Source organism: Pyrus communis, chromosome 14 (assembly GCF_041283825.1).
Source record: "Pyrus communis isolate YQ-2024b chromosome 14, ASM4128382v1, whole genome shotgun sequence".
Lineage (NCBI taxonomy): Eukaryota > Viridiplantae > Streptophyta > Magnoliopsida > Rosales > Rosaceae > Pyrus > Pyrus communis.
This window is the reverse complement of record NC_142578.1, coordinates 1,538,254-1,555,462: the sequence shown is the minus strand read 5'-3', so window position 1 is coordinate 1,555,462 and position 17,209 is coordinate 1,538,254. Positions and strand designations below refer to the sequence as shown.

The 17,209-nt window shown below is 39.6% G+C and overlaps 3 protein-coding genes across 3 annotated transcripts; all 3 read right to left on the bottom strand.

The window, feature by feature from the left end:
- Positions 1–739: 739 nt before the first annotated feature.
- On the bottom strand, positions 740–6,873 carry LOC137712782 (coatomer subunit alpha-1). The gene is made up of 5 exons (XM_068451943.2): positions 6,530–6,873; positions 6,138–6,363; positions 4,963–5,457; positions 1,619–4,649; positions 740–1,018 (listed from the first exon to the last, which is right to left on the bottom strand). The coding sequence occupies exons 2-4, from the start codon at positions 6,343–6,345 to the stop codon at positions 1,696–1,698; spliced, it is 3,657 nt and encodes a 1,218-aa protein (XP_068308044.2). The 5' UTR covers positions 6,346–6,363; positions 6,530–6,873; the 3' UTR covers positions 740–1,018; positions 1,619–1,695.
- A 634-nt stretch (positions 6,874–7,507) lies between these two features.
- Positions 7,508–12,212, bottom strand: LOC137712545 (uncharacterized). The gene is made up of 13 exons (XM_068451622.2): positions 12,059–12,212; positions 11,217–11,634; positions 10,657–10,903; positions 10,418–10,530; positions 10,172–10,251; positions 9,870–10,011; positions 9,674–9,754; positions 9,468–9,572; positions 8,803–8,985; positions 8,406–8,498; positions 8,074–8,213; positions 7,924–7,990; positions 7,508–7,813 (listed from the first exon to the last, which is right to left on the bottom strand). The coding sequence occupies exons 2-13, from the start codon at positions 11,607–11,609 to the stop codon at positions 7,694–7,696; spliced, it is 1,764 nt and encodes a 587-aa protein (XP_068307723.1). The 5' UTR covers positions 11,610–11,634; positions 12,059–12,212; the 3' UTR covers positions 7,508–7,693.
- A 302-nt stretch (positions 12,213–12,514) lies between these two features.
- On the bottom strand, positions 12,515–16,496 carry LOC137713104 (aluminum-activated malate transporter 9-like). The gene is made up of 6 exons (XM_068452359.2): positions 15,910–16,496; positions 15,209–15,346; positions 14,807–15,076; positions 14,563–14,699; positions 14,319–14,465; positions 12,515–13,687 (listed from the first exon to the last, which is right to left on the bottom strand). Exons 1-6 carry the CDS (start codon positions 16,283–16,285, stop codon positions 12,962–12,964), a joined length of 1,794 nt encoding a protein of 597 aa, XP_068308460.2. The 5' UTR covers positions 16,286–16,496; the 3' UTR covers positions 12,515–12,961.
- Positions 16,497–17,209: the final 713 nt, after the last annotated feature.

Genomic DNA, 17,209 nt, shown 5'->3' with positions numbered 1-17,209 from the left:
TAACTAGTTTAACAACAACCACCACCACCATCAAGTCTTATCGCACTAAGTAGGGTCGGTTGTATAAATCCTAGAATACTATTGCACTCAGTTTTGCACCAAGTATGTTGTCTTCAAAATAACCAGTTTATCAAATGACAAAAATTTTTGTTATATCCCCGATTTGTTCTGGCTGTATATATACACATATTTGACACCTCCTTTGAGTCCCATACGATTACTCTATTAGCAATAGCCGTCTTCCTCTTTTTTAGCTTCCTTTGTTCTCTCGTTCACATCCTAATCTCTGGATTCCGGAGTCCAAATCACCGAAAACTGCCGGTTGGCCCTACGACACTACCGATCATTGGTAACGTTCATATAATAGGTAAGCCCTCCGACGCCTAGCCAAAAAATATGGACCTATAACGTCCATTCGCCTAGGCACCAAAACCACCATCGTCCCCCAAGCCGCAGAGCTACTCTTGAAAACCCACGACACCATTTTCGCTAGCCGCCTCAAATTCCAAGCCCGAGTACTTATCCGATGGTGCAAAGGGCATTGTCTTGGCTGAACATGGATGCTATGCTACGTAAGAAAATCCTAGTAGCATTAGATGCTACGTGAGATATCTAAACTACTCTAAAATACGGGAATTGGAGATTCGGATTTGGAAGCAAGAGGGCCCTGGCCACCCCCATCCGCGTCAAAGCGGCAAATAAAATAAGTTAAAAGATGGCTTGTGCTAAAACAATTATATTTCAAATACGATTACGATTTATATCATAAGAACAAACTGTAACTGTAATCCTGGACATTTAAAAGTAACTATACCTTCAAAAACTGTGAGCGCAACGCGATACTCCACTTTAATACTACAAAACCATTTCAATCAAAACAAAATTTTGCTCAAAGTTGTAAGATTTAAATGTTGTCTAGGAGTAAATACACCATTGCATTTGCCTTCGGTCGGAAAAACAAGATATCACCAATGTTGACAAAAACAAGACAACCGCCCCTTCTCTAGCTCGTCATTGTCTGCAAAAAACAGAAAAGAATGCACACGATTAAGTTTACGTTTTGAACTTTGAAGAATGAGCAGTTTCGTTTAGTATTATGGAATGACCAAGAGTGAAAATTAATGTCGAAATAAATTGGTTTTGCAAGAAAGCAATGTCAAGAGATAAAATTACACGCACGCCACAAGGAACACCTAGTGGGACTGCATATATTACTAACGTATCAGGAAAAACCCCGGTTGTGCAGAAAAGGACTGCACTCCTCTACATCTACCTTAAAATTAAGAAACGGAAAAAACAGAAGAGAACAGAACTAAAACATCACACTACTTATTACAACACAACAGGATATAACACCACACCAACGCCACAAACCAGCATATGAGAACGAATGTGATAAGCTGAAAATAACACGCATAAATTAGTCCATGATCCTCTCACTAAAGAAAGCAGCCAGCCTAAACGAGACAAGAAAGGAGAAAAGGAGACATGAAACGGATACAACACAAATAAGGAGACTATTTTCACACACAATTTTAACACCATCGACTTTCATCAATGGATCCAACAAATCACAAACAATCCGTTTGAAAGTTGAACTCTATGTAATATTTCTTACCAATTAACTGACAGATTTGGTCAACTGATATGACCACTTCCGCTTCCAAAAGGATGAATCCTTCTTAGTGAGCTTGATTATCGAACCTGAGAAGGAGAACATAGCAACCCAGAAGCATCTGCCCCAACCACTGCAAGATCACAAACAGTACATAACTGCCCTTCTTGAGTTGCCACAAACCGTGAGCTACAATATGGGCACGAGACGTCCCTCTGTCCTCGGTAAATTGGTACATATGTTGCCCCACAAATCACAAATGGGTTTCTGAAATCATAGTTCAGTTGAGATTTATCAGTCATATTCCTTTCTGCAGCCTGCAGCACTTGCCGAGCTTTCTTTGCTTGACTCTCATTGGTGGGGTTGGTTTCCAACAGCCGCCTGGCAAAGTTAGCTGCGGTGGCAATGTTCCCTGCCTTGTAGCAAACAGTCAGTGCACTAATCAAGGCAAGCCGTAAGTGAGGCGTTTGAAGATTGCAGTGTGTGAAATAAGCTGCAAGCTCCTGCTCCCGTTTTGGATCATCTTTTGTTTCCCTTCTCCTCAGCTCAATTTGTAATCCCAAAACATACTCTTTGACTATTATAATTAACTCCTTGACTTCATCAACTTCCCTCCTAGAATCAACAACAATCAAAGGAATTGTGTGAAGAATGCTCAGAAAGATCTTAAGAGCGTCGGGGAGCTTCCCATTTGTGGTAGCCTTGTAACCAGCTTTCAGTTTCTCTTCCAACTGGGAAAAATTGAACACAAGTGCTGGTGGACCTCTCACATTCGGGGTAGCAGATTCATTCCACCCGCGCTCAACCGCCAGAGATATTACTGGAGCAGATGAAAAGGCACGTAGATAGCTGTGGCTGCCAGTGTGAAGATCAAGAAACATGGGTTTTAAAGGAACAAAGTTTTTGAATCCAAGTTGCCTTTTCAGTAAATGCATTGCAGTGTCAAAATTGCCAGCTGCTGCATGTTCAGCAGCAAGAGATGATCTCTGGATCCAAATCTGGCTTACAGGCATGCCAGTAGTTGGAGCAATAAAAGCCGATGAACTAGCATTTACAGAAGCCCTTGGTGTGTCAGCTTCAGGGGGGAGCTCCAAATCTTCAAGGTCCCATCCTTCCTCTTCCTCATGTCCTTCACCCATTTCCTCATCTTCTAATCCTGCAGTGGCATCTCCATTTTGCAAGCCAGCAACGTCAACCATGTCCAGCTCCTCACCCCAATCACCATCAACAGCTTCATCCTCTTCATCCACCACTCCCCTGCCAACATTATCCAATCCACCTTCAAAAATACCTCTCATGACTCTAAGAAGAGGCCAATCACCGCCACACATAATTGGGTTAGGGGGCATTAAAAGAGTGGGCACTTTCCCCTGCGGCAAAGTTGGAACATTTTCTCCCAACTCTGCAGATAGCCTTTCAGCAACATCGTGTAGGCCGTGAACTGAAGCTGTGATGTAAGCAAGGGGCAAGTGGCCAACATTCTCCAAGATCTTAATACGCTCCTTGACATTACCTAGATACAGTGCATTATGGAACTGACCCATAACATCATTCTTAACCTCAGCAATTTTCAGCATCTTGGACAGTTTTTCCATATTACCAGTAATGAGATAAAGGAAAGACAGCCTTTCAAAATTTTTAGTCTTCTGGTAGGCATACTCCACGATACCCGCATTGCCTTGGCGAAGAGCCTCCACCCCTAACCTATACCAGTAGTCTTTTTCATCAATTGCTGTAGCGGATGCAACTGCAATTTGAATATTCCCACTCTCCAGAGCCAGATTGAATCTGGTTCTTTCATCTTTCACAAAATGGAGGGCAACTTCAGGGAACCCCTTCTGTTGCAGATAAGCAATCATTGCCTGCCCACATAGCTGTGAGTTCCTTATCATGCTCATTACATGGTCATATCTCTTCTTCAATAGGGATAGCTTGAAAATGTATTCCGTAGCATCAATAACTATGGCCCTGTTTCTCCCATCCCGATCCAAGCAAAAGATAGTATTTCCAGAAACCTTTGTAATGTAAATAGGAACATCTAGGGTTCTGATTATTCCACTGTCTCCATTTGGGAGGCAATATTTTATGTGATTTAGAGTCGTGTAAATGAAAACACCATTGTCATCCCAGCCACCACTCTTTACACGAATTGTCTCATGAAGAGTGCACTGGTGCACAAGCTTCTTGCTGGCAATGATAATGGCATGCTTGCTGAGCAAGGCAACGCATTCCATGTCATTGGACCAAACAACATACTTGATGAAGGAGGTTTGAATTTCACCAAGAATAATCTTCTGCTGCAGATCAAATATAACCACTTTGTCTTCAACTCTACACAGCAAATTATTTGTTCCAGCATAGAATATGGCATCAGCAGCAAAAGGAAGGGGTATCTGTTTACCAGCCTCATTTGCCATATTCTTAATCAAGACTTGGTTTTTGCTTTTGTCAAGCACGGCGAATCTATTCCGTGCAATAAACACAGCTGAACCTCCAACACCTCTCTTTGCATCTTGTAGACTATCACCCCTACTCATGCTGTCTTTGGATATCATATACAATTCGTAAGATCCCCCATCCAAGTCTGAGGAAATAAGAACTGCATTTTCTGTAGGACTGTACGAAAGAGTCCTTGGACTTTGATTTAAAGTGGTGGAACCAGGGCGTCGAATGGGAATAACTTGTGTGTCTCTTTGGGTTGAAAATTCATAGTACCGCAAAAAGCGATCTCTAGCATAGAACAGAGAATTACCACTCACTGCAAAGGCTGGTCGTTCCCTCTCTAGCTTAAATACAATCATGCCACTGTCATGACCAGCTGCCAACAGATTCATTTCAGGGTGAGATGAAAGAATCCAAAAACGGTCATGCTCTCTTCGGAAAGTTTGAATGCCAGTCCGCTTTGTTACATCCCAGACACGTATACTTTTGTCCTCCGAGTTAGATACAATTATGTCCTGTTTGGCATGAAACATGACACATGAAACATTATTCATGTGCCCTCTCAAGGTATCCACTTCCCAAGCCTTTGTATCTGAATACAAAATGAACAGATTGAATCAGTAACTCAAACAAGTCTATCCCCTACACAATCGAAATATTATTCAGAAGCACTATAATCTTCTGAGGACTAAAAAACCTTAAAGTAACCAAAGCTGTGCCTCTGTATTACAAATGAACAAAATTTATTCTCAAAAGAAATTGTTCCTTGGACTCCTATGAGACTTACAAGGTAAAATTATTTGTTAAACAGCCCACGAATCTTGTGAAAATTTGAATTAATAAGGTGTCTTCCCCAAACAGAGCAGGCAAATATACATTGACAAGGAAAGTAATTATTATGATACCATTCATCCGCCACAATTTAACTTGCCGATCATCTGCTCCTGAGACAATCAGAGGCAGGTTGGGGTGGAATGAAGCCCAATTGACACCACGATCATGCCCTTCCAAGACATACTTAACAACAGCATCAACACCGCCAAAAAGATCTGTGTTCATCTGACTTAGTCGCAGAATGTCATCTGAGGGAGATACGGTCTTCTTTTTCAGGGAACCAATATCCCAAACACGGACAGTCTGATCTAGAGAGGCAGATACAACAAGGTCCTCTTTAGGATGGAATGAGGCACACATGACATAATGATTGTGCCCTGTCAACACTGAAATACAAGTACGTGACTGCCAGTTCCATATACGAATAGTCTGGTCATCGCTGGCACTCACAATCCATGGGTACTCATGGTGAAACTGCACCGTACGGATATAATCAAGGTGCCCGAGAAGAGTAAAAAGACACCTATGCATCTTATAGTTCCAAACTTTAATCTTATAATCATCCCCTGTAAAAATGCAACACAGCTAGATTAACATATGAACTGTACAATCTACACATTAGATGAATTTCTGATAAATACACGGAGAAAAATCCCTTTCTCCAGGGGTGAATAGTAAATATAAATATCTTCCATAAGATAGTAACATCGGTGAAAAAACAACAGAGAAAAGAGATTGCATATTCTTCAATTTTTGTTTCACTATTAGTCCTTTCGTTAGTTCTAGTTTCCAACATCATGATCTTGCACTACTAGTACTCAAAGTGACAACAAATTCTCTCTCTAAATAATGACTCCGACATCATCATTCCCGAGAAGGTATTGGTAAAAACAATTCCATCTCAAAATCAATCTTGCAATTTGATAAACCTTGGCAACTTTCGGACATATACACTGCATAATTGCCAAGTGAAATAATCATAATTCGGTACTCCATCAATTTGGACTTTACAAATCATCCACTAGTAAAGCATTCCGGACAAGCACTCGGCTAAGTTTATGTCAATTTCAATTGTCTTCAAAACAAATTCAAATTACGCTTTCAATTTCGTATTCACAGTTACCTTCAACCTACATCTAATCAAACCATATACAAAAACTACTAAATCTAATTGCGAAAAACAAATGCATCAAATCCAAACAAAACTAAAAAAAAATTATTAATAATTCAGATATGAATTTGGTACCTCCAGACACAAAGAGGGGCTGAGATTTGTGGAAGTGGACGCCGCGAACAGGCCCATCGTGCTCGTCGAATCGATCAATGAGCGTCCCCATACGGTAGTCCCATAGCTGGACCACACCACTGTGAAGACTCGCGAGGATCCACGGCCTCTTAGTGTGGAAGCTCAGCCCCTTCACTCTGTTACTCTTCGTTTCAAACTTGGTCAACATCTTTCACCACCGCGATCACTGCAACCAATCGAATCACATCAAAAAAACGGAAAAGATAACTAGATTCAATTTTCCCGCAGTTTCTCGGCAACCAAACAGACCACAAATTCATCAAAACGCAAATCCTAGAGAGCAAAATTGGGAAAAGATCTGAATCGTAACCCTAATTGCAAGAGAATCGTACCTTAGATCCGATCAGTGAGTAAGGGGATCCGAATTTCTCACTAATGCATCCAAAACTTACCTCCAGAGCTCGATGTATGTTTTGTATCTATAGAGAGAGAGAGAGAGAGAGAGAGAGAGAGAGAGAGGACGAATTTTATTTTATTTTGATAATTCTTGTTCTGGGTGACTGTAGTCGTCAGATTGGAATTGGACGGACGTGATCGAATGCAATTGCGTCACCTGAGTGTTGGGCGAGATGGCGATGACCGTATGATCGGGATGGACGTGATTGAGTCGAAGTGCATCACCAGAGTGAGCAATTGACTTGGAGTTGCCAGATTGAATTTATTTTCCCAAGTTACCGGATTGAATTACAATTTTCGCAAGGTTTTTATCACGGAAAAAAATTTAACGGAATAACTAAATTAATTTGTGCGACACAATTTCAAGAATTAAATTGACGAATTTGCTATTTTAAAGACTATTTTAATTAAAATGTCGATTTCGGAGACCAACTATGACAAAAATCTTTTCGCAAAATATACCATATTCCTTAAAAAATTTGAAAATTACAATCCAATTCTTAATTTCCTTAAAAAAGCCTTTTGTTGGGACTTTAAACTGAAATTCAAAAAGCAAATGACTTTTCAGTAAAACAACCATGTTTATACACCCCGATGCAGATTCAAATCTTACCGATTCTCCTCCCCTTACAACCAACTGTTAACCTACTTAATATGCGTCGTCGGAGTTGGTCTTTATGGATGTTTTTTTCATTGATGTTCCGGCTGATCACTCAACCAAACTCCTCGGCGAGATTTGACTTCCGAGCGGGGTTTCCAAAACACTTGAAGTGCGAAATGATACTTTGGTAGCTGTCTAATCATTATCTCCAAGCCAAGTGTTTGCCAACACCGTTTCTCATGTTCTCGAAGGAAAAGAAAGCGATACATCGGAACCCAGCACAGAGGCGAAAAAACTAAATTCCAACACCACATTTGGATACAACAACATTTACTAACACTGATTCGAACAAATGTAACATAAAGAACCAAAATCATGGCAAATCGTTGAGCGCACGAAAATAACCTCTGCGTCTCAAGAGGGTAAAGAAAAGATACATCTGAATTTCGTGGTTCACAAAAAAGAAAAGTAAACAAGACGGAAACTAAGGACTACCTCGCTAGCTAGACATCATGACCTGTTCGCTTGACTGAAGGGCTTGGCTAGCAAAGGACCTTACATCAACGTCGGGATCCTCACTAAGCTCAAGCAAACAAGGACGAATAGTTTTCTCCACCACCTGTGCAAAGCGTATTACGCATAAGTCCTTTCAGTGCTTTAACTCAATTTCAGTATTGTATTTTGAAAATTATGCTCCTTTGCGTAAGGACTATCAAATGAATTACTTACCGACTGATCAACTATCGGAATAATCGACTGCAACACCTTAGCCACATTGAACTTGATGTTTGGTACCCTACAAGAAGAAATTCTCAGCGCTACAGTGCAAACTAAATCAAACAAAAAGCGTAATTTAACTTAATAGCTTCTAATCTATACCTGTCTTTTGATGCAGTGACTATCACCGGTAGAAGCTTGGAACAAGTGAGTTCTGGTCCCAAAACAGGGGCAAGTAGGGAAATGGCATGTAGAATGGTCATCCGATACAAATAGTGGGGGTTGCTAATCATTTCCAAAACCTGTCAAGAGATTTCCAATTTCAACTGTTTATGTACCATGTCAAAAGTTTTTCAAATTCGAAAGAACACTATCCAATGATCCAGTCCCTTAACAAGGCAGGGTACGATAACTATGTTTAGTAATATGTCACTAGAGCTTTAGACATAACCACATCTAATCTTTTCAGAAAAAGGAAAGGAAAGAAAGAAAACCTGTGGAACTATATGCTGCATTGCCCATTCGGGGCCGAATTCTTCTGCAAGGCGCTTCACATTATTAGCAGCTGCATCACGTATTGAGCAAACCTACCATCATCAGAAATATTGTCAGTAAAATAGATCTAAAACAAGGCAATACTGCATCACCGAATACTACAATTTAGACATTTTTAAATCACACCACCTGTCAACCACCCAGAAAAAAGAATCCTATGCTTTACTTCATTAACAAGTAAACCGTTATAGGCAGCAAATTCATTGTTTATGATGATGGAAAAGAAACAAAAAAGCATAAACATCACTCCTTTTCTTGTTCTTTTTGCTTTTCTGAGCCAAGAGATAAACATGAGATATCCAAAACATCAATACTCAAACCAGAAGCCAAACTAACCTTATCATTTAACCACTGCATGCAGAGAGAGCCAAGCTTATCATCAAAAAACTCAACACCCAGCTGACTTGCCAATAAAGGAACGTATTCTATTATCGCAAGCCGAACCCTCCAATGTCTATCCTCTGCAAGTTCAACAATTGCCGGCAACAAAGACTGGGACAGCAGATCAATCCCAATTACCTGCATCACCAAGTAATATCAACATGACTTATTCAAATTCAATATGAAACTTGAACTAATCCACTTAATGTTAATGACTAGGATTTCAGAATTTAAAAGCACTTCTTGGTCTCTTAAACCGGATAACTTCAACAAGAGTTGCTCATGCTTATACTATCACTATGTTCCTTTGCAAATGCTAAAATTTCCTTATCAGATCATCATTACTCTCTGTAAAAGTACAAATTTAGCACCATACTGCAAAAGCTTTTTCTGATTCACCAACATTGCTTCAGCACAAATCTTAGCTATATTTCACATAAAAGCAGTATGCTACTAAACAGGTCTACCTTCATCAAGAATCCAGAACAAAATTGAATACCACATAGTCCAACCACCAGATATAAGTATGTACATTACACAAAATCTCATGTTTATCCACCAGTTCGAGACACACAGAAAAAAAAAATGTAAACATACAGAAAGAAAAACTTGTGACAAACCTCGTTGACTTGATCAAGCTTGCTGATAATATTCAATCGCACATCAGGAAACTCGTCTTTTAGAAGAGAAAGAAAAATAGGCAGCAGCTGCTCTATGGTTGCATCCTGCAGACACCAAAAGAAAGTAACAATCATATAATGAGAGGGAGAAAAATTAGCATCGAAGTAAGAATTTGAATTAAATAACAGCCCCAAAATTTTCTTGCCTTTCCTAAAACTGGTGCCATTCCCATAATTACTGAAGCCAATGCAGAACGAACGTGCTGGGAAGAATCTGTTGACAATTCCTATGGCAGGCAAACATAGTAAGTAAAAGCATAACAGTATTTAGAATTGCCTAAAAACTACAACAACAAACTGCTTAGGGAAAGTATAATCCACAGGTTAAGTGAGATGTGCAACCTTTACGAAAGGAAGGATCTGCTGAATGGCAAGTTCTGGATTCACAATTCGGCAAAACTTAGTTACTTTTCCTGCAGCAGCTATTCGTACTTCAGCCTCATTATCCCGAAGAAGCCGAACGTATGCAGGCACCAGGTCCGACCTAATATATGCCAACATCACCACACTCATCAATTAGAACCCAACTAAGTAGGTAGAGAGAGATAGAGAAACAACTGATTCACAGTTACAGAATTACAATATCCTAATCCAAGTAAAACAGTATTCACGATAGGAGCCAAGCCACAAAATAAAACGACTACCTTGTGGCTTCTGGACCAACAGCTTCACAAAGCTCATATAATTGATTTGCAACCATGTATCGAACACGCCAAGACTTATCCTGGTCAAAAGAACAAGAATGACGAGAGATAATCAACCATTGCAATTCATGTAATTCAGAACATTGAGTTGCATTTTAGAAAACACAAAGCAACATGATAAACATAAATAAAGAATAACGATTTGTCATTACAGCATGCAATTTTAACACTCAAAATATGATATACCTGTGAAAAGTTAACAATGACAGGAAGAATATGGGCCACACAATCTTGAGGCTCCAACAACTTCCCAAGAGCTGCAAAGCCCTCCACAGCCAACAACCGAACAGAATCCTGATCTGAAAACAAGATTCATCAGGGACAAGTTCATATTTAATACCAATGCTAAGATTATTGGTCTTTAATCATAAGATAATACTACAGTGGATGATAATAAAATATTATACGAGTGACAAGAGACACACCATCCTGCGTCAAATCCTCAAATATAGACATTATGTCAGCTTTGAGGTGCACAGCTTCTACGGTCCCAGCAAATTTTCCCAGGTTACTTGCAGCAGATCTCCTAACCATGGGCATGTCATCTTGGCAAAGTTGACTGTATATCGTTCGTAGTTCAGTTTTTAAAGTTTCTGGTGCACTAGTATAAGCAATATGAAACAAACCACAGGATGAAACTCGGGCTGTAAACCACTCACCAGCAGCAAGTCTCTGTATTTAAAATGATATATGAAGAAAAGGAACAGTCATTCCAATGCACCAAGGTATAGAGCATTCTCATAGGGATAACAAGAACAAAATATAAGTTCTAGTGGTTTTTGTGAATAATTATTTATTATGAACTGGGAAGAAAAGAAAAGAAATAACGGAACTTTAACCTACTACCATGGCATTATAAATACCCTCCACAAACCAATAGATGGGAAATCCAGATCGAACCACAAGATACTGTGGCCAGAGTGAAAGCTTAATGAGAAGGCAAAAAACTACAAATAAATAATGGAAGAGGATCAGATCATCTGACCTTAACCAAAGGAATGAAGTATTCAACCAAGTCCTTTTCTCTCATCTGCCCCCCAATTTTACACAACGAATCCACCGCTTTATCCCTCACACATGTTTCCTCAACGGTGCAGAGTGTTTCCAAAGGCGGGAGCAGAATGTTGGCATGCTCCACACCACCTACATAGGGGATAAACACCCCCAACTCTTCCGCCATTGCCAGAAGCACTTCATCATCGTCATCGTTGTTCTCGCTGAGGAAAGGAATCAGTTCCTTCCTGGTCCTCTCTTCTCCCAGCGCACGGGCAATCGTGGAAAGCCTCCGGATTGAGTTCAACCGGAGCTGAATGTCTTCGTTCTTGAGCTCGTCGATTAAAACCGCAATCGGGTATAAACGTTCATCAACCATAGCCATATTTTTCCACAAATTATGCCGCTAACTGAAATCAAAACACAAATTCCCAAAAGGCTTCAGAAAAACCCACTTCTGCATCAAACACACATACATGTATATAACAATTTTTCGATTGTTTTCGACTTTTCACCCAACTTTTAATCCCTAATCGGAACAAATTCCATAACTTTACTTCAATTAAAATCAATGGACCGTAAATTCAATTAAGCAATGCTTAGCCAAAAATAGAAACAAATTCCAATCCATTTCCAACAAGATCCATAGAGATAGTTCGTAATTAGAAGACTTTTAATTACTTTTACGAGTAAAAAATGAAACCTGATAAAATCAAATGATATCGGAAAGGAAAAATCGATGCGCGAAATTAATCAAAGAAGAATAATAATCAATCAAGTACACGAACATATACAGCGCAAACAAGAACACCAAGAGGAGAGAGAGAAGGTTACCTGAGGGCTTTGTTTGCAGAGCTTCGATCTAGAAGGAGACAGTGGTGGAAATGGGACAGATCTTTTGGGTGAGAAACCAGAAGGAGAGAGAGAGATACGATTAGTTTTTTAATTTTCCGTCAAAATCCGGGGATTTTTGTTCTTTTTTTTCTTTTTATTTTTTTTTTTTTTTTTTGACCAAACATCTTACATCGGATCCTGCCCGACCCGAATGGATTCTCATATTTTAGTTCATTCCGGTCCGATTGGTTCGATTGGTTCGATTGGGTTGAGGCCTTGAACGTATGAAGCTCAAGCTTAAAACTTTTTCCTCGGAATCGCCACTCGATGCTATGGCCTAGTTCAAATATCCATCCTATAATAACCGCTTTCTTTCTTTCTTTATATGGCACAGTATACTTATTAGAAGTGAGAAAAGTCATGAATCGCCTTAGTTATACATCAAGAAGAGAATACTGAAATAACTTTAGCAGTACACATATATATATATATAATCGTTCGCGATACAGGGTCGTTACAGGGCCTAATAAAAAGTTTGAAACTCCGAATTATCTTTTCTTACAATTTGGTGGAGCAAAAACTAAAACTACCAACATCAATATGCAGTGTTAGTCAGAAAACAACAATTTCATATCCATTGTCATTATCCCCTAATGCTCTGAGTAATCTTAACGTTAGCCTGCAGATTATCCGTCCCCTAAGCGCAGAGGTATCCACCATCTCCGCGCTTACATGCTTATTCTGTCAACCAAAAAGAGAAAACTTTACCTGCTATCGTTAAATAAGAAAGCCGACAGCTCTTGTGAGTGATGACAGCAGCAGAAGAAATCAGTGCCGTTGTATTCTAGAACTGAACTAGCAGCAGATCTCGATATAGTGGAATGGCATTGCCGTATGCTGATTTCAGGATTTCAGACAATTGAACAATCTGATCCAAAACCTTCCGCGAGCTGGCTCTAATACTTCTGGTGGTTCGATAGGTTCCTTGAAATGTGCTTTCTCACTTAATTCTTGAAACGCGTCAACAAGATTTTGAAGCCTTGCAACAAACTCTATCAACAGGGATGTAAATGTGGCCAACGACAATTGACTAGCATTTTCATATGTGTTGGATTCCTCCGCTGCTGGCGGTTCATCACCCTTAAATTTAAGTCCTGCAGGCCATGAAATCTGTTTCATGAACATGCTTCCTGAGGAAACACCTGCAGGCAAGTTCGAGTGGTTGACATCAGTTGTTACAGAGCCCGTGCCATTTGGCTTCGCGGGCATCTGGCTATCCCAACTTTGTGGCACAGGAAAAGATCTGAGATCAAGTACAGCTTCACTAAGGGACTTGTATTCCCGGAAATAATTTTCGTCATCGTCGGCATTCAATAAGTCTTGAGGTTCTCCCAGCTCCTTTGGCCGGCTTCCAATCTCCCAGCTTTCTGAATTAACAAGCAGGTATGACTTCTGGTCAACTTTCTTTTGTAAGTCTTCTGCAGCCTCGTGCACTTCATTGAGTATATCTATGGGACCTATTTTCTCCATCGTTTTCAGTTTGTTTCCAAGTTCACGTAACACTTTAGCACCTTCGCATCCTACCCTTTGAAGCTCCCTACGAAATACTTGTCTTCGCTCAGCAGGAGCCTACATACACATATCTTGGATGTTCAGTAAACAGACACTATATCATTTCAAATTAAGAAAACAGAAATAGAAACAGATAATTCAGGAAAAAACTATAAATCATGAAGAAGTTATAGGTACATGAGCATAAAACAAGATACCACATAAATACAGTATTATTACCCCACTCAAATAGATCATTCGACGGGAATTCTTCAATACCAAAACACCAGAGATGTTTTGGCAGGAAAAACTTTCCCATGCATGATAACGAATATGCCATGGATACCATGACTACCAGTACTGAATGAGCTTCCTCGTGATTCACGAGTATGAGGGAAAACTAAATTATGGTAATCTACGTGCAATTCATATTAAGGAGCAAAGGTAGATCAAGAGGATATATTTACGCAGCAAACAAATATATGAACACCCTGAGTGCACAAATTCCTTTCTAGTCAAGCAGACGTGGGAAAGAAATTACACGCTCTCAAACAAACATAATTAACGATAAATTAGAAGGATCTGCTTTTCGAATGAGTAAATTGTCATGCTACATCAAAGCATCTTTAGAAGCACAGATAAATGAAGAAAAACAATACTACACCTTTGTTATTAATAGCCTCACAATGTAGTTGGATAAAGTTAGTACCTGTATTTCAGAAAGTATACATCCGTGCAATGCCATAACCATAAAAGCACAATGCCTCAGCGCACCACCCACTTTTACATAGTTCTTCCATGGATATCTAAGCATTCTGTATCGACCATGTGGTGGCTCCCAGATAGCGAATCCCATCTTCAAACAAAAAAATCGAGTTTAAAACAAAAATAAAACCAGAAAATCTGCTAATGCCATGAACTCCTAATCATCATCATATTGCAATGAAAAATACCAGAGTGTCCTCTTGGCTTGTAGATTCCACAGCAGATCTGTAGCCACTATAGAGTGGATCATCAGAAGCTTGATATGTAAGAATCTTGGAAGGGACCCTCTCATATTCAACGCAATTAAGGTAATTGTTAACCACACCTAAAAATGATGGTCAACAAACAAAATTGGTAACGACAAAACTGGGTTTGGAGTAACAGAAAAAAGTGTACAGTGTCAAACAAATTCAATGTCAATAGTAAACGAACCTTCCAATGATTTTGCAACCCCCAGGAAATTTTTTACCACCAAGTTGTGCAGATCCTCACCAGCCCAGATGGGAAAAATGCATATATTTACTCCCAAACCAACACCAGCACCCAGTGCAATAAGCAAGAATCGAGATACAGCTGTATGAAGAAATTCCCTTGTCCGATACCCAGACACCATTATGAAACAAAATGTCAACAAGAACACCCGAAACCCATATTCATAAGGCTTCATTGTCGGGTATAGCTTCGCATAAGTTGCAAGAAATCCTAGCGACCACATAACATGTCACGAAAATGAAAATCAAATAAAAAGAAACCAACTAGCAAGTCTAGCATATAGTTGAACTTTTCAATGACATTACAAAAAACAAAAAAAGTACACTGGTTCCAAATCCAGACCTACGATAAAGATGCTAGCGAAAATAACAGCTTCTTCCCACTCTCCAGCTAGCCCACATAAGTTTGCCACGGCCAAAGCCAGGCCTCCAGCCGATAATGTCCCCAACCCGCGGTTAAATCCTTTGCTCAGAGTCGCTCCTGCACAAGAACACATATTGCATTGTAAAAGAGATGCACTTCGAATTCTAGCCAAGAACAAATTCGAGTCAAGGGTCCAACACTAACAAAAAGAATTGACCTTTCAAACTATTATTAACAATTTTCAACTTTCGTGACCAAAAACTATAGCTTCACTTCATTATTATAATCATGAGCTCCATGCTTTTTCCAATTCCCTTCATTTACATTCCACTTTATTAAATTCAGCACATTAAAGTTCGTTTCTTTCCACATTAAATAAACAAGTTTACAAACAAAGAACTCGAATTCTGCAAAAAAAAATGAAAAGTAATATCCAATAAACACAGAGAGATGCCCAAAAGGACTGGCCGAAGAAAGTTGAGGTCGCACCATAAAACCAACTGATAATGCAAGGCTAGCCTAACTTCTTATCAACACATACAAGTTCCCGCCTTTCTCCGACGTGGGATTCATACTCACATCACACACGTGCAATCAAATTTGACGAAGACCCAGATGACAAAATTGCTAAATAAACGGGAAAACGAAGAGAATGGACCCCAATAAAGACAGCAATTTACCTATGCTGAACTCGAACACCACCACAACGGTAAGAATTGCCCAGACGGAGTAGCGGCTGAGCTGCTTGAACGGCTCTTTGAGGAAGATGAGCAGCGAGACGATCATCAGCGCCAGACCCATCTTCCCCGCGAAGACGATCTTTCTCGGATCGGACTGACCCATCTGAACCGCCCGGCTCGAGACATCCTGCACGGTTCGGCACCACCCGACGATTCGGTCGGAGACTGATCGGAAAGTGCAGCAGCGGGGAGACCCCGACGGCTCTTGCTCCTCGATGTGGACGAAGCCGAGCTCGGAGTAGCCCTTCTGGACGGAGAGCAAGCGCTCTCTCTTCTCCTGGAAATTGTACTTGAAGGAACCCAATTTGGCTGCCATTTTTGCAGGGAGAGGGAAAGTGGAAAGCAGAGGAAATGGAAAGTATGAGCTCGCGTTTGTTGAACTGGGAGATCCAGATACGATTTTATCGTTGGAACACGTTTCGTAATAATGTCGTTCCTCCTCGAACAGCAAAGAAGCTGACGTCTTGAATTGTTGCAGCAAAATGTTTGGAGGAAATAATAATAATAATATTTGTTGTGGCCTATTTTTTTATAGAAATAATCGGGAGGAAATAATAATATTTGTTGTGGCCTATTTTTATGGAAAGAATCGTGAAATTTTAGGGATGTTAACTTTCTTTTGTTTGTCTTTATCTAAATAGATTACGAGGATAGAAAATTTTGTTGTTTAAGTAATACAAATCTTAATACGAAATAATCACTAGCCTAAATAGTAAACTAAATCAACCAAGTGTTCAGATAACCACATTTGTACTAGAATTTATATAATGAGATATATCAGTTCTACGTCACTTAAATGGGACATCATTACTTATCATGACATTAATGAGAAAGTTAGATTTGAACGCTCTAACTTCATTTAATCCGCACCTCAAAACTCAAAATCACCAAATTAAACTTATGAAGTAAAATTTTCAAAATCGCCATGAAAATTATGAAGCCAAACAAATTGTTATAAACCCTATGAGAGTTTTTGGGGCTCAAAGTTCAAACATACTAATTATGAATAATGAAAACTAATGGAAAGAGTTTGAAAACTTTGAATTTTAACGATAAGGACAAAATAAAGGGTAAAGTGAATAGTACCAGGATTGACTTTTTAGTGTACAAATGTGGTTTTTCGTTAAAGTGAACAGTATCGGGAGTTTTTCGTTAAAATTCCCTAATAAAAAAAGGTTAACTTTGCCTAGGCTTTTTCACGCGTTTCTTATGCGACAAAGACTTCAACTTAATTTGGTTA

Coding starts and splice junctions, on each gene's coding strand:
- LOC137712782 (XM_068451943.2), bottom strand. CDS start 6,345: ATGTTGACCAAGTTTGAAACGAAGAGTAACAGAGTGAAGGGGCTGAGC. Junction 5,458..6,137: donor GCCCCTCTTTGTGTCTGGAG/GTACCAAATTCA, acceptor GCATTTTTACAG/GGGATGATTATAAGATTAAA. Junction 4,650..4,962: donor TAAATTGTGGCGGATGAATG/GTATCATAATAA, acceptor TTTTGTATTCAG/ATACAAAGGCTTGGGAAGTG.
- LOC137712545 (XM_068451622.2), bottom strand. CDS start 11,609: ATGGCTATGGTTGATGAACGTTTATACCCGATTGCGGTTTTAATCGAC. Junction 10,012..10,171: donor GTTGGTCCAGAAGCCACAAG/GTAGTCGTTTTA, acceptor GGCATATATTAG/GTCGGACCTGGTGCCTGCAT. Junction 8,214..8,405: donor TGCAGCATATAGTTCCACAG/GTTTTCTTTCTT, acceptor ATCTCTTGACAG/GTTTTGGAAATGATTAGCAA.
- LOC137713104 (XM_068452359.2), bottom strand. CDS start 16,285: ATGGCAGCCAAATTGGGTTCCTTCAAGTACAATTTCCAGGAGAAGAGA. Junction 15,077..15,208: donor CGCTAGCATCTTTATCGTAG/GTCTGGATTTGG, acceptor TGTGGTCGCTAG/GATTTCTTGCAACTTATGCG. Junction 14,700..14,806: donor GGTTGCAAAATCATTGGAAG/GTTCGTTTACTA, acceptor CATCATTTTTAG/GTGTGGTTAACAATTACCTT.